Source organism: Vidua macroura, chromosome 20 (genome assembly GCF_024509145.1).
Source record: "Vidua macroura isolate BioBank_ID:100142 chromosome 20, ASM2450914v1, whole genome shotgun sequence".
Lineage (NCBI taxonomy): Eukaryota > Metazoa > Chordata > Aves > Passeriformes > Viduidae > Vidua > Vidua macroura.
This window is the reverse complement of record NC_071590.1, coordinates 6,733,498-6,757,636: the sequence shown is the minus strand read 5'-3', so window position 1 is coordinate 6,757,636 and position 24,139 is coordinate 6,733,498. Positions and strand designations below refer to the sequence as shown.

The 24,139-nt window shown below is 53.6% G+C and overlaps 1 protein-coding gene across 2 annotated transcripts in view; it reads left to right on the top strand.

Annotated features, from left to right (window-relative positions):
• The window catches only part of RTN4RL1 (reticulon 4 receptor like 1), a 30,219-nt gene extending 6,721 nt beyond the window's left edge, over positions 1–23,498 (top strand). For both annotated transcript variants that reach the window (XM_053995327.1, XM_053995328.1), the window contains exon 2: positions 21,286–23,498. In XM_053995327.1, the coding sequence (XP_053851302.1) occupies positions 21,286–22,640 (1,355 nt within the window). In that variant the 3' untranslated portion in view covers positions 22,641–23,498. The remainder of the gene's footprint in view (positions 1–21,285) is intronic.
• Positions 23,499–24,139: the final 641 nt, after the last annotated feature.

Below are 24,139 nucleotides of genomic sequence, written 5' to 3'. Positions count from 1 at the left end.
AATAGTCCTCAGACAAACGACTCTGCAGTGCCTCTGCCAGGGCCTAAGATCTGCTGCTATCTATTTTTTAATAATTGAGGGTAATAAATATGTATTTCTTTCTCCTTTCTCTCCATACGCCGCAGCTTGTCAGCTCCCTGCGTTTCTCCTCTGATCAGACCCCATCTTTGCCACGCGGAAAGGAAAAGAAAGGGAAAAAAAGAAAGAGAGGGGAGAGAAAAAAAAAAAAAAAGATTCTTTAAGCAAAAAGGATTAAAGCCTTGAAAGTAGGTCTGCCCGAGCTACTCGGCTCCTCCTGCTCCCTGCCAGCCGCAGACAGGGCCAGGCACAAGAGGAGCATCCCCAGGCAGTGGAATCCATCCCCGCGGGCTGTTTTTGGGTGCAGATCCCGGCTGGGCAGCGGCAGATCCCCCCGGGGAACCTGGCTGTGGCTGGGCAGAGCCGCCGGGTAACTTGGCAAACCGCTGCTCAGAGCCAGTTCTGCTTCGGCGGCAGATATTCCCCGGCTTATTATTCCCTCTGGTTTTCAGATGGAGATGTTGGCTCGAAGACGTGGAGAGGGTTTGGCAGTGGGGCTGAGCCCGGGCCAGGCTCCGGGACCCCCCCAGCCTCGGGATGCTGGGGCGGAGGAGGCGCTGGTGTGAAGGAGGCGGCTATTTATAGCTTCCCTCGGCTTTTGTTCCTTTTCCAGTAGAGCTCCTCTCGAAATAGAAACAGTGCCGACTGCGCGGCCGCTCCCGGGGCCCAGCCTGGATGCGGGGGGCATCTCCCAGCCCGGGGCGGGGGGATACCCCAAGCTATGAAATGCTTTTGCCTTGGGCATCCCCCCATCCCGCATCCCTCGAGACAGGGTGGTGTGGGATGGGGAGTGGAAGCTGCCCCGCTGCTCCCCCCGTGTGCTGGTGATGCCCATCCCAACCCTGAAGGGGATGAATGGCTCTGAGGGGAGCATCTCTGCAGGGTGACAGCACTGGGTGCCCCTTGGGAGAGCAGGTGAATCCCTCGGGAACGCCCTGACACGGTCTGTCCCCGTTTTCCAGCTCAGTCGCTTCCTCTGCTTTTCCCTCCCAGCATCCAACAGCACCCCCTTGCTCCCCCCACCCCCCTCCCCACTCCATCTCTGATCAATATAGCTGGGAAAAACAAAACAAAACAAAGTAAATATTTAATACGATCCAGGGAGCCACAGCGAGCGCTCCCCCCGTCTGTCTCCTCCAGCAGCCGGTCGCAGCAGCTCCCCGGCCCTAATGAGCCTGAGTGCAACAGGGATCGATGGCAAAGGCAACCTCCGCAGAGGGGTCAGCTCTGCCACATCCCCTGTGCTGCTCCAGAGCTCAGGCTTGGCCCCCTGCACCCCCCAGGGCTGCCCGCCCTCCTCATTCTCTTCCTCGTGCCCCGTTTTTCCTCTCCTGCATCCCCTTTGTTATTTCCAGTTCTGGGAGGGATGAAGGTTCTGCTGCTCCATCACAGCCACACGGGACATGAGCTGTGTCAGGCATCAGCTCCAGGCTGGGGGCGTCCTTGGGGTGTGGGATGGGGCGTGTGAAGGGCTGGATCCAGCATGGGATGAGTGGAGCAGATCCCTTATGGATGGAGGTGGGAGCCTCTGGGAGACCCCAAATAACTTTAGAGCTGGCACTGGCTTTTTAGCCGGAGCCAAGACAGTGTTTGTGTTTGTGGTGGGACTGGGTGTGCCTTCTCCTCCTCCTCAGCCTCTCTGTTTGTGTTTGTGGTGGGACTGGGTGTGCCTCCTCCTCCTCCTCAGCCTCTCACCCCCTCAGCTGCATCCCCTGGTGTCCTCCAGACACCCCAGGTGATGCCAGAGTTTGGGAAGTGCCAGTGCCAGGTAACTGGCAAGCTGGTCCTGGCAATGCCAGCGCAGGACCTGCCTCACTGCACTCTGGCTCTGTGTGTTTTCCAAGTTTGGTTGGTCCCTGTCACTCCAACACCAATGGAGCTGCCAGATTTCCTGTCCCCCTGACCCAGCTGCCCTGTGCTGGACGGTCCCATTGTGCCCAGCACCCATAGCAGAGGGACCAAGCCTTGCCCCCAGCCAGGCCTTCCATCAGCTGGACCTGTGCATCCCCATGCAGCCCTGTCCTGCCCTGGTGTCCCAGCAGGATGCAGAGGTGGCAGAACCCAGGAGGGGCACCAGGCTGTGCTTCTCTGCCACCACAACGTTTTGCAAATTGTTTTTCCATGGAAAAGTCAGTTGTCCTTGGTAACACCTGGGATGAGCCCACAGCTGAATTCCATCCCTGGGATGTGATGAGGGGGATGCCCACCCTGCCTGATGCCCCTCATCCAGCACTGCCAGACCTCCAGCACTGCAAAGCCTCAGCCAAGCTGAGCCTGGGGATGGGAGCTGCATTTACAGCTGGAAAACAACCCAGCGTGCCCCCAGCACGGGGCTGGGAATGTGCATCTCCTGCCTCCCAGGTGATGCTGCTGAGATCTCCCTGCAGCTCAGGGTCTCCCAGCAGGCAGAGGGCTGCAGAGGTGCCAGGGCAGGACTCCCCCTGGGAAGTGCAGCAGTGGGAGCACGAGCTGGGACAGCGGCGCAGGTCCTGCGTCACAGATGCAGCTTGTGGCAAAGTGCCGAGGAAGTTTTGCAGCAGCATTAGAAAATGTTGACATGTTTTTTGAAACAATTTCAGATCTGATATCTGCGCCAGATTGAGTTTGTAACCAGCTTTATTGTTTAAGCCTGCTGGGATTTCATCAAAGGCGTCTGCTGTTTACCCAGAACCATTTCATTGGAGAAAACAGCAAACAGACCTGCATTTCTATCTGATTTCACTTTTCCCTTTTCCTCCTGAATTTAAGTGCTTGTGAAAAGCATGGCTGATAAGGCAGAGCCGTGTGGATAAATCCCGAGGACTGGCAGTGGATGCTCTACCAGCTGCTCCAGCTTTATTAATAGACTGAAGGCAGTTGCTGGACCAGCTGCTGGGTGCCAGCCTGGAGCGAGGCACCCGCCTCGGGGGCAGCTGGATGTCCCCAGATGGTTTTGGGATCTCCATCCCGGCAGGCTGAGCCGAGTCATGACTCCTCAGGATGCCGAAGGCTGGGAAGAGGATCCACGCAGAGCTTTTTTAGTGCTTTCAGTGTGAATTCAGATTTAAACTGTGAGGGAGCCAATGCCTGTCCCTCCCCAGGGAGTGACCCCAGCAGGCAATGTGCTCTGTCACTCCCTGACAAGCCGGGCCAAGGCAATGCAGCCACGGGAAGCAGAGAAGGATGAAGGAGAAACCAAACTAGAAAGGGGCTTGGTGTAAATGCATCAATCCTTCTCTCACATCCCTGGGGAATCCAGTGGCTGCCAGCCTGGCTCTGTCTTTTGCCCATTGCTGAGCCTGGAAACACACTGGAGAGGAGGATTTGGGGCTTGAGACAGAGCCCAAGAAGCTTTTACAAGGAGCTGACCTGGGTCCTCTGCTGCAGATTGCATTGCTCCAGGCATCTTCCCACGGTTGCATCCTGGTCACCCATCACCAGCATTGTTTACTCCAGGGTTCAGCATCTACCTCACCTGGGGATGGCCTTGATGGCTGTTCCCACTTTTCCTGGCCTTTGGAACAGAGACACAACGGGCTGGGGTTGGTGGAGTACATCCCACTGCCTTTCCCGGGGTCCCTTTGGCACCTCCCAGCTGTCCCAGGTGCTGGCACTCCCTGGGCAGGTTGTGCCAGTGGCACCTCGCCGGCACTCCGAGGGCTTGTCCTGCCCATCGATCACACCTGCACGCTGACAATGTAATTTTTATCTCCAGTTGTTTATTTCTCAGACAGAACTACTTGTAAATTCTGAGAAGAATATATATCCCTGCGCATGACAGATCCAGCACATGGCGATTAATCTGCCCTCTTAAGACCTGAATACGAAAGTGTCCCAGTGTCACTCCTAGATGGGGTGTCAAGCCCTGGGGCAGCGCTTTGGGGATATGCAGGGACCTGATGGCAGAACGTGCCCAGGTCCGGGTGATGCTTCCCAAATACTTATTGCACTTCCTACCGGCTCCAGTGGTCCCTGACTGATATTCCAGCTCTCCAGACTCAGGCTCCAGCTCCTCTTTTTGGGAGGTTTATGCAAATAGGCCTTTTTTTTTTTTTTTTTTTTTTTTTAATTCCTTGCCGCTGCTGCTCTGCTGTGCCCCAGATAGCAGAAGTGCTGAGGACAGGTGTTTGCGTCAGGTCCTGCGGCACCGCGTCCGTCCTGCCCGGCCGAGGGGAGGAGGGATGTGCCGAGGGGACACCCCGGGGGGAAAGGGGCAGGGAGCAGAGGCCAAGCATGGAGAGGGGAAGCTCCTTTAATGGCTGCACTGCGCTGGTGAGGATGGGCGTTGATGGCAGTGCAGGTCTGTTCCGAGCCCAAGCGTGGCTCTGTCCCCAGTGAGGGGCAGGACAGGGACTGGGGTGTCAATTTGAGCTCTGCAGCAACCCGCAGCCCCACTGGCAACACCCTCTGTGTCATAAAGCCTCTTATTTACAACGTCCTACTCGGGAGCATCTGGGAAGCGAAGCGCGTCATTTCCAGGGAGAGCAAAAATGCTGCATATTTCAGTGTCTTTTGAATTTTTTAGGTTTCCCTGAACTGTGCTAATGGGTTGGTGGTGGCGGGGGGGAGGTGAGGGCCCAGCCCAGCTCCCGGCCTGCCTTGCTGCTCCGCCGCGCGGCCATCACTGCATTGCTGCTCTTAAAATATTCAGTGCTGTTGGCCACAATTTCACAGCGGGTCAAAGCGCGCCGAGCCAGCAAGAAGGAGGGAAAGTGTGACAACGAGATTAACCCCGGCCCGGCAGGCCCCGGCCGTGCTCGGCAGGCTGAGCACGATGTGCTGCGGCCACCTCGTCCCAGGGGACCAGCAGACAGTCCAGAGGGGCCACGACACCCAAAATCCCTCTGGTTGCCCAATCTTGCTGAGTCGGTGGCATCACCTGCAAAGTGGTGAAGGCACATCGAGAGCATCCAGAGTCCTGCTGGGAGGACTGAGCATCCCCTCCTTCTCCAAGCTGCTGCAAAGCAGGAGCCTGGCGATGCAGTGGGATGAAGAGCTGAGGATCCCCCCAGTTCTTGGGGACGTTGCTGAGAGCTCTCAGTGCTTTTCACCCCAAGAAGTTGTGGTTCCCAGGCCTTGCACAGCCATCAGTTCGTGCAAACGGTGGAGCAGCAGATTTACAATGCAAAGAGCAGCTGCTTGAGCCCTGTTTGCTGACAGGGATTTAGTAATCCTGTCGTCAGCCCAGAGTTTGCTCTCAGAATCGCTGGCTTTGGCTGCCAGGCTTTTCTAAGTAAACTTCTGAGGCCGGGGGAAAGCAGTGAAGCAAAGCACACGGTCTGTGCCCACCGTGCAAGGGGCATGGTGGGTGGTGTCTGTGATTCTGTGTGGAGCCTGGGATGGATGAGGGATGCTGCCCACAGGGAGAAGGTGTGTGCCAGGCTCGGTCCTGGAAGCCATATGTTGTTCAGAAGCTGGAGACCCCCAGGAACTACCTCTTGCATGGGCTGCACACCCTTGGGCTGGGATACCCTGTGTAGCCAGGTTGGCTGAGGATTGCTTTTGTGTCTCCTGCACCTTCCTTGGATTCTTGGTCATGTGCCACAACTTCAGAGCTCGCCACCAGCAGCACAGATGGCTGCGCACGCAGGCGTGGTGTCACCTGCAGGAAGTGCTGCAGCTGATGGATGCTCTCCTGGGGTTTTAAGGGCACTGTGGCTGATTTATCAGGGTGTCTCCAGGGGTCACGGTCATGCCACTCGTCTCCATGGACAAGAGGTGGCTGCTGGGTTGGGTGTTCTGGCAAGGAGTTGGCAGCACTGTGACCATCCTGCTGTCCCAGGCAGCCACCTCCAACCTGAAGGCAACCAGCCCTGTGGTGACACCTCTGTCACTACCTCATCCCCAGACACACCCACTCATTCCCAAAATCACACTTCCCAAGGGTGCAGGGGTGCGTTGGTGTCTCTGCCAGGCTTGGGGCTGGTCCAGCAATGCCCTCCTTGAGCCAGCCCCGTGGTCGCCCTCCCGCACCCTGTGCCGGCGGCTGGCCAAGCTCTTCTCCCTAATTCTCCTTCATCCCTGTTAATGTGCCACCAGATGTTCTCATTATCCATTTAAACATATAATCCTCCCCCGAATCCCACTAAGCTCCTGGCCTCCCCGATACCTCATGGCAGTGCGTTCCACAGGTTAATTATGCATTTTTAATTAATCACCAAGCAGAGAATGACCCATGAATAAGGGATATGAAGATCCTTCAACTGGGAATAGTTGGCAAATTGTCCCCAGGCGGGGCCATGCTGGTGTCATGGTCTCCTTGAATACCAAGACTAGCTCTAAAAATTCCTGCTTTGTGGAGGTTGTGACAGAGCTGTGCCTGTGTGGATGGGACCCCTCCTGTGCCTCATGTCCCCCTCCAAATGGGGAGGAACCACATCTCCACCACAGCTGTCTCTGTCCCACCTGGAAGTGATGGAGCAAGCGCAGAGAGGAGGAGGAATGAGGCGGGGAGGGAAAAAAAAATCACATGTTGTTTTAAAAAGGCATTTTTGAGTGAATGCTGAATAGGGTTTGGGAAAATTGCCTTAAAGGCCTGTTCTCTGCAGGGACGGAGCTTTTCATGGAGCAGGAGTATTCTGAAACTTAATTGCACATTTGCACGGGCTAGTGTTTTTATTTCTCTCAGGTCTCCGAGGTGGTCTTTGAAGATTGCTGTCTCTCTGTAATGGTTTTCTTTATCTCAAATAAATTCTGCACACCTGCGAGGTGGAGCTGCTTGAAAGAAATTATGTCGGAATTGGCTCTCGATTTAATAAATCTGCAAATGGAACTGGGATGCAGAGAGGCGAGGCGGTTGGTGGGGCTGGCTGCACCTCCTCCCTGCTCCCCACCTCTCCTCTCCCTTCCCTTCTCCACCAGCCTGCTCTCAGCCTCCCCGTGGGCCGGGAAGAGTGTGGGGCTGAACAAAGCGAGTCCAGATCCTGCCTTTTCCCCCTGCCAGCCACTGCTGGCACATCTGAGGAGGCTCTGAGCTGAATTAGAGACCCCTCTAATGCCCACCTGGCTGCCTCCTCCAGGAACGTGCAACCCTGGCAGAAATCCATCTGCGCTTCCAAACTGCCATTAAGATCCCTAGTTCTAACTTGATGGAGATGATGCTACAAGCTGAATGCCCAAGGGGTGTTCCCAAGGAATGTCCTCGGGACCCTCCTTCAGGAAAGTCCGATTATCGTTCCTGGCCTCAGCTGGGAGCTGTGGTTTGCCCCAGCAGCTCCTCCTGCAGCCGCCCATCACTCGCTGCCACCATTTCTCCTTCTCCAGGAATCAGTTCCGCGCTCCCCAGCTCACCAGGGGATGTTTAGCCAGCGCTCCATTTTGGAGGCAGCGCGAAGCACCGGAGAAAAGCCTGCGGCAGGGCTGTGTGCGGCTGCAGCAGGCAGACACAAATCCCCGGGCAGCCAGGGCAGCGTGTGCCGGGCAGCCCCGGCTGTCAGGCGGAGAGGGATGGGCGGCCACGGGAGTACACAGACAGGTTAATGGCAGCCGTGGATGCTGCACAATTGGATTTCACCTCCCCGCTTCTTAAGGAATCAGCAGCTCTCCCTTGCTCAGAAATCCGGCCGTCCCCCTCCTCCCGTGAGCCTCGGGATGAACTGTCACCCGTTGAAAGCTCACCAAGGGCCATTCCAAAGCCTCCCTCCCCTTGCCGGGCTCCCCAGACACCAGGTTGCCCTCAAAGGCTGTGCCACCTCCTGTGCGAGCCCCGGCTGCTCAGGCTTCAGGTGAACAAGGCGCCGGGAGATTTTATTGCATTGCTGGATTTTGTTCCACTCTGTTATTCGCCACGATTGAATTTGCTGCCGTGGAGGCAGGAGCCGGCACAGCCGGAGCTCCCTCGCCGCCCGCGCCGCTCCGGTGGGACCGTGACCTTGTCTGGGTGCCTCACTTAGCCCTGGGCTGGGCAATTTGGTGCCGGCGAGGGAGCTGGGCGTTCCTCGGCCTCCCACTGAGCATCCCACCGTGGTCCCGCTCCGCTGCCTGAGCCAAATCCTCGCTCTGCTCCACTTTTAAGCGTTGACCTTGGAAATGCTTTCAGGGAAAGCATCTGCCTTCCCAGCTCTCTCCTCTCTTTCCTACCTGATTATGTCCCTGTGTCCTCGTCTCCCTGAGCAGCTGCTGAGGTTTCAATGCCCTGGGCATCACCACAGTGCCTGAACCCCTGTGCAAAGCATTCCCAAGTTTTAGTCACACTCGCTGGTTCATGGTGTCAGCTGGGAAACAGCATCTCACCTTCCTCCTGCCCTGCTCTTGCACTTATGTAAAAAACACCTCAGTTTCCTGAAAATGTAGTTTCTTGGCTCGTTTTCTCTTTGGACAGAAAGCTGTGTGGCAGCAGAGCTGGCAGCATCCCACTTTTCAGTGCAGGTGGCCTTGGATCAGAGCACTCCTCTGTGGTGGCACCGATGCCACACCAGCACAGGACCTGACCCCAGCCCTTAACAGTGACAGGGAGCCATTCCCAGTGCATCGGGAAATGAGGGGTCAGTGGGCAGAGCTGTCCAGGAAAGCTGTGGAAGCCTCGTTCTCTCAGTGTTGACAGCCACAGCTCTTCTTCCCCACCAGCTGCGCCATCGCCTGTGCCCCGTGATTGAATTAGGGGGCTGTAACCCACCCCCCTCCCGCCCAGTCCCCGGCGCGCCGGGCTCAGATGCTGAACTCAAGAGCCATAATTTAATAAGTCTCAGGCAGACAGTGCTCCGAGAGCCGTCGGGATCTCTCGCCTCTTCCCTGCCCAGCCATGCACTGATTTATGCTCCCAGGTGATGGCTGGGATTTTGCCCGGGATTTGTGGTCTTCCGGGGTGATCTTTTCCCAAATCAGGAAGCTTGTGGGGTGAGCTGGGAGCAGGAGCAGGGTCATGCAGGCTGGGGTGAGTGTGGTGTTTATGCTTCACTAGGCTGGCCCTTAATTTGAGGAGGAAGGAGAGATGAGGGAGCAGAGGGACCCCGTTCCTTACAGCAGCTGCTGCTCTTGGGCTGTCTGGGCACAATGAGTTAAAAGTTGCAATTAGTAAAGTGCTGACGGTGGAAAGGTGGGGTGGAAGCAAGCGGCAGTAAATGAATCCTGAAAGGTTATTCCAATAAGCAGCAGCACAGTTTCCAGCTGCGCTCACTTTCCTGGGAGCTGGGGGACAAGGGAAGGGATCCAGGATGAGAGACACCAGGTGGGATGAGGGATGTAGCTGGAGGATGCTCAGGTGCCAGCAATGCCTGCTGGAATGGAAAATATGGCAGGGGAATTAAAGCAGGAGGGGGAGAGGCCACCACATCCCAGAGATGCTCATCCAGGGGTGTGGTGGGCGAGTCCTGCCCATTCTGTGCCCCCAGTGGCATTTCCACATGGTCCAGACCCTGCCACAGGCGTGGAGCCCCGTGCCCCATGTGCACGGGGAGGAGTTTGGGGAGTGGTGTGAGCCACGCTGCTGGGGCAGGGAATCCTTGAAGTGTGGAGAGTGGTCTGTCAGCCACAGCAGGGGCTGCAGGGAGGAGGATCCCGGGAAAGGCGTTGTTCTTCCAGCTGAGCAGACAGGAGCCAGCAGTGGCCTCTCCCTGCCAGACGTAGCTGTTCCAGCTCTCTGCTGGTGCAACACCACGGAGCTATTATTAGACTCCAATTTTCTGTGGGTAGCTCTGAACTCCCCGGTGCCTCCAGCAGCTCGGCAGATGCCAGGGCAGAGTGGGATCTGCTGGCACTGGTGGGGACAAGGGTCCCTGGAGAGTTCAGAAGGGTGTGGATGGCAGTGAGGGGTGGCAGAGCCCCCCAGCGCAGGGACACAGAGAGCTGAGCACCACAGCCAGGTCTGGAGCTGCAGAGCAAAAGGCAATTAGTGGTCTAATGAGAGGTTTGGCTGATGAGGAGGGCACAGAGCCCCTGGAAACACTTTTTGGGTCAGTGGTAGGTGAGAGAGATGCTACCCCAGCAGAGACATGGTCTACAGGGCTCTGCACCTCAAAGCACATCTGGATTCCACAGATCACTCCAAAATGGAGCCACAGCATCCCCATCCCTGCTGTCCATGGCCGGAGGCACGTGGGAGCACAAAAGGGTTGTGGCACACCCACAGGGCAGCCCATCCTGTGCCAGAGGAGGGCTGGGGCTGGCGTGACATGGCATCTCCTTGCTCCCACCCTCTCCCAGCCCGGTTTCCAAGCAGGAGTGTTTAAATGCCTTTTATGTTGTGACTCAAATGATGAAAGGCCTGAAAATGGGACTAACAAAGATGAGTTGTACTTCAGAATAAAAAACCCATGAAAGCAGCAGATGCTGTCATAGGAATAAATTGTATCAACAGCAATCAGATGGGAAGTGAAAAGTCAGAATGGAGTTGCTCTGTCTTTCACGCTTCCAGTGAAAATTTCTGGGTCCATGAATTTAGCCAGAATCAGGTAGGATGAAAGACTTTGTCTGACAAGGCATTTCAAAGGATCTGGGAACCTCCAGAGATGTGGCCACTTGGACAGGGAGATGGGGCCCCTCAGTTTTAATGAGCATTTCAGTTGCCTTCCTTTATCCTTCTGCCAAGATCTCATTTTTGTTTTCTTTTCTTTTCCCTTAAAACTGCCGATTTCCGCTCTTTGCAATTTGTTTTAACTTTGCAAAACGTGCGTTCGAGCAGCACAACACGAGGAGGAGGAGGGTAGAACATCCCCATCACTCCATCCAGCCCAACCTGTTGCTTCTCACCATAAACCCCTCCTTGCTGTGGCCAGCCCGGATGTTTTGGCCGCTGCCGGTCGGCACCACCAACCTTCAGCATCTTCCCGGCCCTGCAACGATTTCCCATCTCACCATCTCCCCTTTCCACAGCGACAGGATCCTGCACAGGCCGTAATTAATAGAAATTAGACTGTCACGACCTTGCAGCCCCATCCCGTAATTACTTGGCCTTGCTGTGTTGGAGGCACAGGGATCGGTGGCGGGCTCGAGAGCCGCCGGTGATGGGAACACATCCCCTTATCAAGCTATTTTTATTAAGCTTTTAATGCAGGCATTTGCCTGGTGCTGGGGGATGTGCAGCATCTCCACAAAGTCCACTCCCGGAGGGATGTTCAGGGGGATATTTTGGGATGGAATACCGGCACTGGAGCGAGACAAAGCAGGATATTAGCAGAGTGCTGTGTCCTGACCATGCTCATCACTTGCGCATTAATTCCCAGCACCCAACTGCTCCAAACATTCAGATTTTAGGGGTTGGCAAAGCATTGCTGCTCAGTCCTCAGGGCTCCCACATCCCCACACACCCCAAGAGCTGTGTGGGAGAGTGACAATGCCCAACATCCAGCTGGGCACATGGCATTTCCTACTGCCTCATTAAGCCTCCGAACGGCCCCGGATGCCGGCCAGAGGAGCAGCACAGCTCAGCTATTCACACAGCTCTGCTTTTATCACTGCCTTTTTCACGAGCTGGTAAAAAGTTCAGTGCAAAGCACAGGAGAGGTCTCTGAAAGGCAGCCGTGCTCATGACCCAGCATGCTGGCTCCAGTGGGGATGGGGTTTTGCTGGAATCTGCAGTGCTCACTCAGCTGCTGACCCGCAGGGATGTTCACTTGGAGTGCTCGTGGCATCGCCCTGAGAGGAGACCAAGGGCACAGGGAAAGGTGCTGCTGCCCTTTTTGGGTGTGGGAGAGAGACCTGAGCCTGTGGGCTGGGCTCCAAATGACGCCAACACTTCTTTTTTGGTTGGGGGGAAGAAAATGTGACAGAGCCAGCAGCTTTGATGCCTGCCTGTCCGTCTCCTTCCCCCCTGCTGCAGGCAGAATGATGTGCTGCTGAATGAGGAAGAAGGTACACGACAGGCTCCAATTTGCCCTCTTCTCCACCAAACACAAGGACATCCAGTAAATCTCAAATGCAGAAAGGCTGAAAAGGGATGATGAAAGGGAGCCCATGCGGCACGGTACAGAATTCGCCTGTGGATCTTGGTGGCACAGGACACTGCTGGGGTCGGGTCCTCAGCAGGATTACAAGTTTATAGGACTAATGCCCTCCCTATTAGCCGTGCTTGCATGAAACCATCTTTGCCTCCCTCTGTTGGGCTGCTGTCCACTCCCGGCTCCAGCCAGGTAAAGATCCATCCAGCACATCCCCGCTTTTCCACAGCCTCCAGTTTTTCCATCTCCTGTGGATGTGTGCTGGATGGGGCAGCCGAGCGTGCACTGAGAGCCCGGGCAGCTGTCACTTTGCTCTTCCATCTCATATTTGCTCCGTTTTGGCTGTATATCTGATCCTAAAGAAACCCTCCGTAGCTCTTGGCCAGCTGCTGGCAGGGAAAGGGGCTGGTGAATCTGCTTTCTCTACACATGAGCTTGTTCAGCGTTTGATACCGATCTGGCTGGTGCTCAGCTGGGGTGGGTTTTGTCATTTCATCTGCAATTGTTTTGCTGTAAAGCACCTCGAAGGGTTCACTCCCCGGCTGCTTTACAAAGGACATCGTTCTTATTACTGCTGTGAATGAACTGCTTTGCATTTCTGTGAATGGGAAGGAAAACTTGTCACCTCAGGACAAAAAGGGAGTGGAAGTATCTGATGATCCCCTGAGACGCCTCAGACAATCCACTAAGCTCAAGTCATCCTCCTGTATTTCTTTCCTCGGGGGCAATTGGAATTATTAGTCCCTTCTCAAGGACCTCGAGATGTCCCTGTCCTTTGCCAAATTCTATCCCTGCTTCACTGCAGGCTGCTGGCAAGTCCTGCCAGAGCCCTGTCCTGTGCTGGGGACCAGCAGAGGCTGCCTGGTGCCTGCTGGGGGTCAGGACAGCAGTGCCAGTAGCTGGTGAAACCCCTATCCATGCCTGGAATCCTGCTCAGGGTGTTCCCTGGTGCATGCCCTTCTCTCCTGGAGAAGCAGGAGCGTCCTGGTGTGCATTGACACCTCCAGCCACAGCAGGACCCAAGGGTTTGACTTATCCATGCACAGAGAGATGTGCCTTTCCCTCCAGCATTCCTGCATTCCAAAAAGGTCCCAGTGGCTTTTGAGATGCACACAGGGGCACAATAAACCCTGCAGCAGACCCAGGAAAAGAGGACGGTCTGTCTCCCCTGATGTCCAGGGACAGGACATGGGGGAATGGTTGCACCAAGGGAGGTTTAGACTGGACATGAGGAAGCATTTCTTCACTGGGAAGGTGGTCAGACCCTGGAGTAGGTTTCCTGGAGAGGTGGCTGATGCCCCAAGCCTGTCAGTGTCTCAGAGGCATCTGGACAGTGCCCTTAATAACAAGCTTTAGCTTTTGGGCAGATGGAGCAGATTATCATTGTAGGTCCCTTCCAACAGAAATAGTCTATCCCATCCCATCCCATTCCATTCCATCCCATCCCATCCCATCCCATCCCATCCCATCCCATCCCATCCCAGATCTGTCTCCAACTGCTGCAAGCAGCAGCCCAGGCTCTGATTTAAACAGTCTTCTCCCGAAGCTGAGGTGCTGGGGTTGTTCCCTGTGCCTGCAGCTACAGGACCAGCAGCATCCCACTGCAGTTTCCCACCAAGGGCATCCCTGCCGTGGAAGGTGTGCTCAGAATTGGGGTTAAGCAGAGCAGATTATTCTGGGAAAACACTCTCTACACTCCCTCTGCTTCTGCGTGTGTTAGTCCTGAAAGAAGCATTTAAATTAAACAAGTTTCTATAGCCAAGTTTCAATCCCACAGCCACTTCTACCATTGACCTCCTTTTTCCCCCTTTTTCTTTAGCTTGAGAGCAGGAGAAGGAGATGCAGACAGAGAGGAGTGCTAATTAAACAGGGAGTTCCACATTAGGGTACAAATCCTGTGGACTAGCACAAACCCTGCCAATTTCTGCATTTATTTATTATTTTTTCAGTAGAATTGTAATTTCCAATGGTGCCTCCAGCACCAGGAGAGAGTTCAGGGGCTGCTCTTGGAGAGGATTAGCACGCTGGAAGCATTATTACTTTCCTTCGCTGTGAATTCAGGAGTGATTCCCTGACGGCTGCACTCTATATAGAAGTGAATCGGTGCTAATTTGTTTTTTGAGGATCACACATCCACCAACATGTGAAAGACAATCCTGCTTCTCGATGTATATTTTGAGCCAGTGCTACAGCAAACAACGGAAAATAAGCAAGCAAAGGAAGCCAGACCTCCCTCGCCCGGAAAGCCAGAGCTGGAAAAGAGCGGACTTACATTATTTTTTGTCTGTGTGAGTTGGTTCTGCATCTTTCCAGAAGTATTTTGGGTTTTGGCCCTGCTGCCCATGGCAATAGAGAGCAGGGGTTTGGGCAGCTCTCACACGGAAAGCCTCAGGGACGCTGTGTTGGACGGGATGTCAGAGAGACTGAGCATAAAAGGCTCCTTATATTTTCCTGTTAAATCATCCTCGGGTTTAACTGCAAGAGAGGAATAAATGAACTAATTGAATCTGTAACTATGGAGGGACTGGGCACCTGGCAGGGGAGCAGCAGCCCCGCCACCCATCGCTCCTCTCTCTTTATTTGTGTGATTCAGAGGGACGTGGTCTGTGGGGAGATATCAGAGCCGGCTGAAATGGAAGACAAAGCTATTGTTTCAAACAGAGTTATTGATTTTTACATTATTACACTATGAAATTTATGGTCTGGTTTCAAACTGCAATAGGAGTTAATGACCACCATCCAGAAACTTCCAGGTGACCTTGGCCTTGACTTTGGTGGGGGAAGGTGAACAGCTCCAGTTACCAGGTCAGCAAATGTAAATTGAGGTTGCAACACCCTAAAGGACTGGATTTTGGGGTGCTGCTGGCCCTGGGCCTCCGCCCTGAGCTTGAGCTCACAGCAAACTCCAAGCTGGTTGACAGCCATGATGGAGTGAGAGAATTGGACTTTCTCAGCTCCAAACAAAAGTTGTTCCTGCTCTTAAGCCACATTTTGCCCCCAGCCAGAAACACCATGATGTCCCCAGAGCTCCTGAGCACGGTTCTCCATCCTCAGCTGACCTTCCAGCACAGCTTGGCTGCCCAAGGGTTTGCTCCTTTCAGTCAGAGCTGGAGAAATGCAAACCAAGGAGCTCTGGGATGGGTGAGGAGCACCAGGGAGAGGAGGCAACACAGCCCAGAGCAGGAAAAACCCTGTGAGAGGGGAGAGCAAAGGGCAGTGCCCAGAGCAGGCGGCTGCCTGCAAAGGCCACGGCCCATTCCTGATTCCAGCTCTCCCATCTCAGTCACAGGAGGAGGATTTGCTTTCGGAGTGACCAAGAGGATGTTTGTACCAGTTAACACATGAGATACTGGTGACACAGAAGGGTTTGCAAAGGCACTCCCCAGTCTACAGCCTTTTCCTGGCTTTTCTTTAAAACGTACCTCCTGATGCATCTTTTGGCACCAGTCCCTTCCCAAAGCTTTCCTTAGCACTATTCCTTCCAAATTTCCTTGTATGCTTCTTCCTGTGGGAACAGTGTTTCCACTTGCCAGCCAAGGAAGGCAATTTCCAGCTGCTGGAGAAGGTTTTTTTTTCCTTGTAGTGCCATCTCCCTGGAACATCCCTGATGCTGCACCCCGAGCTAAAGTCTTGTGAAGCCAGTAGCCTCCAAGCTCATCTTCTGCCTCGGAGGTCATAATTGCCATTAAATCACAGCTTGCCTAACCAAATTATGCAAAACCGAAATTATCTCCAATGATTTTTATGTTGCTGAAATGTTCCAGAACTGCCGGGGTGATGACTGGGGGATTGGGAGCAGCTGTCACTCCATCAGAAACCATAACTCCAAACAGCTGGGATCTGTCAGTTATTTATGACACCGGTCGCAAAAAAAAAAAAAAAATAAAATGATGAAGGTGGATGGGTGGCTGCCACTCTCTGGCTGAAAGGCAGCTCGTGCAGAAGCAAAGCCTCGTGCTGTGTCCTGGTGCTGGGAGCTGCAGCTGATGTTTTGGGAGCAATGCCAGCGAGGATGTTCCTGCTGCAGGACCGTGGGGCAGCACCTAAGGGGCTTTGCACAGAGGCTGAAAGGGAGCTGCTGCTCACTGGGGAATTTAGGCTTTGTGACAGTCAGCATGGGCATGTTTATTTTATCCTCTGTGTTGAAAAAAAAAAAAAAAAAAAAAAAGAGAATAATCGGGAATAAACCCTGCAGCTGCTAAGCAGGGTCTGACACTGCTTTGTTGAACCATCCCAGATCCTGAGTTTGGCTCTTGGCTCATGCCCAGTTGCTTTTGTTACTCTGTCCTTGCCTTTCATCGTCCTTCACTTAGCTGATGAAATTGTGAGCATTTGAGGCTGCTTTTTCTCCCTAAACAACAGTTTCTCTCTATGTGAACATCCAATTCTGAGGTCGTTCCCAAGTTTCAAAGTGTACTTTCCCCCCGGGGGTTGTAGTCATGTCTTTGTGCACCAGCTTGTTAGGGGTGGATTTTGAAAAATCCTTTGATAGATCCAGGGTGGGAACAGGACAGGAAAACCTCTGTCTAGAGCTCAATGAGGTGCTGGTATTAGAGCAGGTGTAAGTTTGGCCTCAAAAGAGGGTGAGCGATGAGGAAGCTTCTCTCTTTTTGATAATCCCGCCTGTGAGCAGATGCTTTCTCCCCACTTGTAGCGCACTCCAGTTAAGTATTATTATTTATATTATGTAGTAGCTATGCATAGTGTTTTATGGCAGTAAAGATACATAAATCAGCAACCAGAAGACGAGGGCTTTGCTTTAAAGAGCTTATAAATCTAACAGCTTGAGCAGCCCTGGTAATGGACACAGTAAGCAGGCAGTCAAGTTGCATGTAGACATGAGCTAAGATGGGTCTCCCAAAGCAGATGGCGGGTTTAGGAGAGATTTGGAAGAGAAGCAACCTGCTCCATCCTCGAGAGCGGATTCTCCTGCTGGAGAATTAGACAGGCTCTGACCCATATAAGCTTGTCCGGGTGGAGAGGTGAAAATATCCATCTGAGAGAAGCAGCTTGCCAAGAGGGAATGGGCAGGGGGTGCTGAAGTTTGTGGCAGGGGTTGTTCTGCAGGTGCATCCCCCCAGGGACAAAGCCATCCTTGTCCTAGGTGATGTCTTGGCCTCGAGTCTGAGCCTCCTAATGGAAGTAAGTGGCATCATGTCCTAAAGAAACTGAGTCCCTGCCTGGCTTAGAGGTACAGTAAAGTGTTCTAAACCTCAAAAAGCAAGAAAACTGCTGGGGCAGGTACACATGGCTCTCTGGAGCAAGTGGCACTGCAGAGTCAAGAGTCCCTGCCGTGGTGGCAGAGAAGTGCTCCAACCCTTCAAACCATCTATCTTTGATCCTGGGTATCAAACCAGGGTTTTTTTTTTCAAATTTCTTCCTGTGCTGGCACCGGCCTGGGAGGAACCCGGTCTGGGCTGGAGAGATGTGCAGTGTCTGGCTGATCATGCTGGCTCCGGGCGTCTGCATTCTTCTGGCTGCCTTCAGCTCTTGCACAAATTGAGGCTTCACACTAAATGCATTACACTGTATAACAATTAATCCCGTGCTACATATAGAAAGTCCTTACTCATCAATAATGCATGTGGGAGGAGTGATTTTCACTCTCAGTAATAAGGCTAAGACAATGGAAACAAGCAGGTAATGGAGAACATTTATAACGATGTTAATCTAATAATGAGTCTAATGCTGTTAAAAGTAAGACTGCAAACTGGACGCATCCAAAGATAAATTATTTCAAGCATTCATTAACTGATGCCTAATTAATGCCCAATTAGAGGGATGTTACATGGGAAATGGTTTGGACAGTCAGACGAATTCATTCCAATCGCTGAAACCTCAGTCAGAAGCAGGAGGCAGCAGAAGGACTCGGCGAGCAGAGGCTGGGGTGACACAGCACATCAGTGGGAGAAAGGCAGGAGATAAACACCCCTTTGCTGGTTTTATCCGTGTCAGCGGGGATTTGGTTTTACTCACTTCACCAGCAGGTTTCTGGAGGATTTTTCTGTGCTGCTTTTGAAGCTCTCCCTCCCCGGTGAGCTCCAACACTCGGGCTGGTGACCCTCTGTGTACCTCACAACCTTTACAAGATGGAAGTTGAAAGGGCTGAGTCAGGATAACAAGTTAGACAGGGTCAAACTCTCAGGAGAGCTGGGCTGGGGCCTCTCAGGAGGCTCCCATGGTGTTTTCCAGTCTGGGAAGCCCAGTGAGACCCAAGTGCTCCTGGCTGTCATGCCCCAGTGGGATTTGGCTGCTGGATATCCCAGTGCTGGTGTTACCAGCCTCAGGGGCTTCATGACCTCTTTGCTTTTTGGGGATCTCATTCCCAGACCTAAACTGGGACCAGTCCCAGAGCATGCCAGGAGCAGCTTCTCACAGCACTAAGCACTCAGCAGGCTTTACAGGCTTGGAGGGAAGGCCTCCTTGATGAGACCACAGGCCTGCTGTGCATCCACTGGGGAGTCCAGACCTTCAGAGAATCACAGATTGCTTTGGGTTGGAAGGGACCTCAAAGAACATCTAGGGCAGGGACACCTTCCAGTAGGACCAAGTTGCTCCAAGCCCCATCCAACCTGGCCTTGGACACTTCCAGGGATGGGGCAGCCACAGTTTTTCTGGGCAGCCTGTGCCAATGCCTCACCACCCTGGCAAGGAAAATTCCTTCATTATACCTAACGTAAACCTACTCCCTATCCAAATCCTGTTCACCTCTTTTTTCCTAAGTACCCATCCTTCTGTTTCCCCATTCTCCTTACTCCCAAGATGCAACAGGGAGAAAGACATCCCTGTCTTCTCTTCCCACCATCCTATTCTCGGGAAGCTGAGAACCAGTAACAACCCCAGCCTATCCTCACCGCCGTCCCTGGCTGCAGGAATCCCATCTCTCTCTCCATAGGAGCTCCAGCCATTAACTCACAGCTGCCTGTTAATTAAAGAGATGGACTCAGTTCCCTCTGACCTTTACCTCCGGAGTTATCCCTGCAGGCAGCGAGCTGTTAAACGCTGCGTTCCCTTTCGGCAGGAGCCTCTACCTTGGCCATGCTCCAGGGAGGCCTGGGCTGCCTTGGTCCATCACCACACGTTGCTAACAGCCTCCTGTCATCACCATCCCTATACGTGAAATCCTGTATGCTCCCAGATCCCTGCCCGGCTCCACCTCCCGTCAGTAATCCCGTTAGCCTGGCAACTGTCGTGTCACGGAAGAGCGCATAAAACTGTTGTTTGGAAGCAATATGTAATCTTCCAACCTGCTGCGTGTAGCTGGGAGATGGTTTATTGATTCAGACCCTTGTGATTTGGTATTTGCAATAACAGACTCTGCATGTGGGAGATCGTCACAGCACTTGTGCCTGGCAGGGTTTTACTAATAAAACGTCAGACCTACGGAAGGCGCCGTGCTCCGGTGCCACCGAGGTAAGACGGGGGACGTGGAGTCGTCCCACCTTGGTGGAGCACATCCTGGAGTTAAAAACCCAGCAGAATATATCTGCAAACATTGCTTTGTCTCTCCCATCGCAGGATAATCACAATATCCTCAGGATACCGCTGTTTCCCAGGCTGTGAGTGGCAGCCAGGGCTCCCGTTTTGGCAGGGAGCGCTGGGTACTCAGCACGATGCTCCCACCAGCGCAGCCCCTCGCTCATCGTGCAGAGGCACGACAGCAAAGCCAAAATGCTACGGCAGTGACTTGGAGAATGTTCCTTTTCCTACACAGCCGTAGGAGTTGTCGCGAATTCAGCGTTCCCGACTCACCAGCCCTTTTTGGCAGTGGTGCAGGGATGAGACATCCCTCCTGGTAGCCCATGCTTCGTTTCTGAAGGGCAGTGCCTGGAAGTCATCCCCCTCATTCCCATTCCCAGGCAAGGCTCAATCCGATGCTTTGGGCAGCAATGCTATTTTTTTTCCTATTAACCGCCCAGTCAGTGATGACTGGCTCTTGCTGGTGATTTATGGAGAGCCTGAATAACCCAGTTTATCTAAAATATGTGGCAACTTTGCCTTGAAAGGATGGGTCTAGATGGACAGGTCACTGCTGTTAACTAAATGGCAGTAGATCTCCATACCAGGGAAAAGGTAACAGCAATCACGCAGTTACATTTCAAACACAATTAATAAGAAAACAGTGAGGGTTTTGTGCCTCCAACTTGTATTAGGCTGTAGGCACTGAAAAGAGGGACTGTAAAAGCCCAAGGGGTCCTGGCTCTTGGACTAGCTGGTGATAACGACGTGGAGTAATTAGAGATGAACTCCACTTCCACTCTCGTTTTTCAGATTAGTACAAGCTGAGTAGGACTCGTGGGCAGGATGGCACCGGCAGCTGTGCGCTGCTCCGCTGTTACTCCTTTTCCCTGTAAAGTCCAGAGGCAGAATTCATTAGACATGAGCAAATTTTGCATGTAAGAGGAAAAAGCCAAATCTAGGAGGAAAATCTGAATGAGAAATGACAAGTCTGGTGCAATGAGTCTGAAAAGCCACTCGGCGCAGAAGGAATAGCCTGAAAGCAAGCCTGGTGCGAGGAGTGGGAGCGAGACGGGAGCGGGGCGGCGAAAGCGGAGCTCTGAGGAGCTGAGCAGAGGGAGGGGATGATTCTGCCTCGTTCTCTGCCTCTCTGCTGCGAGAAAGCCCCAGTCACAGGCACATACTGTAGCATTAGAGGATGCAATATGCTTTGCCACAGGACATCCATTTAAAAATATGTCTGAGCATCCCACTTCCAAACGGAGTTTTCGGCTCAGCCTTTTCCACCAACTGCTGACAACATATTTCCCTGTAAATCACTCGGGTTTCGGGGTGGATGGTGGTGTCTAACAACTGTAGTGAAAGGAGACGGTGGGGATGGGTCTGTGCCTTTGGGGGGAGTGGGATGCACTGCACACGTGTAATTTTGGGTGGTTCACTGGGAATTGCTGAATCTCTGCAGCTTCTCCTCTCCCGATATGTGCAGGCGATTTAACAGATGCATTTCAAGAGGAGTGGGGGGCACCTGCGAGGGTTTGAATTTCCTCTGTTTGCTCTCACACCGCGGCGTTTCCTTGCCTGCAGGCCAGGGGCTCTGCTGCCTGCGCTGCCAGCGTGAATTCTCACCGAGAAAGTTTCTCCTGGCTGTTCCGGGCTGGGAACACAACCAGCCGCCTGTTGCAGGCAGGGAGAGGAGGCAGGGAGTACTCCATACATCACGTTTTAACTGCCGTGGGTGATGAGCCTACTCATCACAGCCGCGTGGGTAATTCATGAGCAGAGAGGAGGGCTGAGCTAATTGGGGGCGTTTTTCACCCGGAATAGTCTCCACAGCAGCGATGGGTGGGCGGGAGGTGCCCGGTTCCCGCTGACGCCGCTCTCCCCTCTCTCCGCACAGGGGGGTTTGCGGAGCTGCTGCTGGTGCTGCTGGGGCTGAAGGTGCCCGGTGCCCTGGGCTGCCCCACCGACTGCGTGTGCTACCCCTCCCCGATGACTGTCAGCTGCCAGGCTCACAACTTCGTCACCATCCCCGAGGGCATCCCCGAGGACAGCGAGAGGATCTTCCTCCAAAACAACCAGATCACCTTGCTGCTGCGGGGCCACTTCAGCCCTTCCATGGTCACTCTCTGGATCTACTCCAACAACATCACCTTCATCGACCCCAACACCTTCGATGGGTTCATCAACCTGGAAGAGCTGGACCTGGGGGACAACCGCTACTTAAGGGCTTTAGCTGCAGACACTTTCCAAGGGCTGGTGAAACTCCATGCCTTGTATCTGTACAAGTGCGGGCTGAGCTCTCTCCCCAGCGGGATTTTCGGTGGCCTCCACAACCTGCAATACCTTTACCTGCAAGACAACCACATTGAGTTCCTTCAGGATGATATTTTTGTTGACTTGGTTAACCTCAGCCATCTTTTTCTCCATGGAAACAAGCTCTGGAGCCTCCATCAGAACACGTTCAGGGGACTAATAAACCTGGATCGGCTGCTCATCCATCAAAATCAGCTGCAGTGGATTCATAGGCGGGCTTTTCATGACCTCCGAAGATTGACCACCCTTTTCCTGTTCAATAACAGCCTCTCGGAGCTGCACGGGGACTGCCTGGCCCACCTGGCAGCCCTGGAGTTTCTCAGGCTGAATGGGAACCCATGGAGCTGCGACTGCAAAGCCCGTTCCCTCTGGGAATGGCTGCACAGGTTCAGAGGCTCCAGCTCCAGCGTCATCTGCGAGTCCCCCGAGCAGATGCACGGCAAGGACCTCAAGGTGCTAAGAGCAGAAGACTTTAGGAACTGTTCAGGCTCCGAGTCGCTCCACCAGATGAAAACACACACCTTCTCTACGATGGACAGAGGAGCCTCCAAATCCCACCACCCTCACCACTCCTCCAAGGAGAAGGGCAAGGAGCGAGGGGCTGAGAACAGTTTGCACAGCAACCAGCCCGCCGGCTCCCGGCCGGGCTACCGCAAACCCGGCAAGAACTGCACCAGCCACAAAAGCCGTAACCGAACCTCCAAACCGGTGTCCTTGGGGCCGCGCAAAAACGGGCAGGAGGTCCCAGACTATGTGCCTGATTATCAGCACAAATACAGCTTTGGGGCCATGCCCACGCTGTCCCCCAAGCGCAAGGGTAAGTGCACCCGGCGGACGCCCATCCGCCCGCCCAGCGGGGTCCAGCAGGCCGCCGGCTGCCCGGGGCTCAGGGCGTCGCTCCTGGTTTTTATGGTGGTGTTGGCGGCCGTCATCCGCTGAGCCCCCCAGCCCCGGCCGCGGACGGAGCGGAGCTGTACTGCCACCAATCTACAAAGGACCAGAGTTTCTTTTCTTCTTCTTTTTTTGTACGTGGCTCAGCGTTGGCCTGGCGAAGGGAAGAACGTTGTCTCGGCTTCTGAGGGTTGTCTCCGTGCCCGGCCGGACTGTGCCGAGCGCAGCGGGAGCAGATTAAAAGGCATTATCACACCTTGTCACAAACAGCCTAACCGAGCACCTACAACAATGGCAACAAAAAAGCCAACCTTACAAAAAGCAGATAACAGGGATGGTAACCAATGCGTCGGTGACAACACCCGGACAAATGGACTGTATCCATGCTCTTGTGAAATCCCGTTCGTTTGAGAGCGCTCCGAACGACCCCTCCAATTACCTGAAGGAACATAATTGCTGTAAAAACCATCACCGATTAAGCCTACACTGTTTCTCTCTGAAAGTGAGTGCAAGGACACTGATACCGATGTAATAAGGACATTTGGTTCTCCCACGTTTTAGCCCTTTTGGCTCCAAACCCAGAGGCCAAAGTTGGCTGGGAATCTCTTGGAAGACAATCTCAAACCCCTGAATATCTCAGGCATTACAGCAGAACAGGGCTTGCCTGCTGGGCTTGGAGTAGCCGACAACCAAAGGAAAGACTGATTAGAGGTGGAATAAAAAAAAAATAAAAAACCCAAACAAACCCAACACAGAAAGAAATGAGGTACCTGCAGGAGGTGTGTTTTTTGTAACCATGTTCACACATCTGAGAAAAAAACCCCAACAATTGCACAGGCTCCCCCTCTTCCCCTCAATTATCCATATGTATGTCTTACAATGTTTATAAACTATATGGAAACTGTATCTTCAGAACTAAGGATTGTATTATTGAATTTATAGCAGACCAGTATATGATTTTTTTTTTTCCTTGAGAAAACAAACCGGCAGCAGTGCCTACAGATGCTGAAAGCCATCGGGCGGGCTCAGTACACGCGGGGGAACCACAACGGACCAATGTTCTCAGCAATTCAGAGCACTAAACTTTGGGAGGGGTTGGGGGGTGGTTGTGTGCGATGCAGCAAAGTCTCCATACCCAGAGAGCCAAAATTCACCCTTACACCCTAATTTGTAACCGGCGGAGGGGAGAGAGAGAGATTAATTAGCCCAAATAAATAGAGCCGTAGGGCTCTGTCTCCGGAGAGCACTCGAGGCCCCGGGGACGAAAGGGGATGGTTTTGGGGCTGGAGGCAGAGAGAGGCTTCCCAGCCGTGGCAGTGGACCTTCATAGCTGGACTAAGGTTTTCACTGGGGCAGCAAGGAGCAGCTCCCAGGCTGCAGATAGACCTGACAGAGTCAGGCGGGGTTTTGTTTCTTAAAAGGAACAGATTCTGGAAGAGTCAGAGTAGGGAGAAACTACAGCTTGTAGAGGACCGGCGAGAAGCGCGGTGCCCGAGGTTTCTGGTCCATGGCAGGAGAGAGAAATCGGTGGTCCAAGAGAGCTGTAC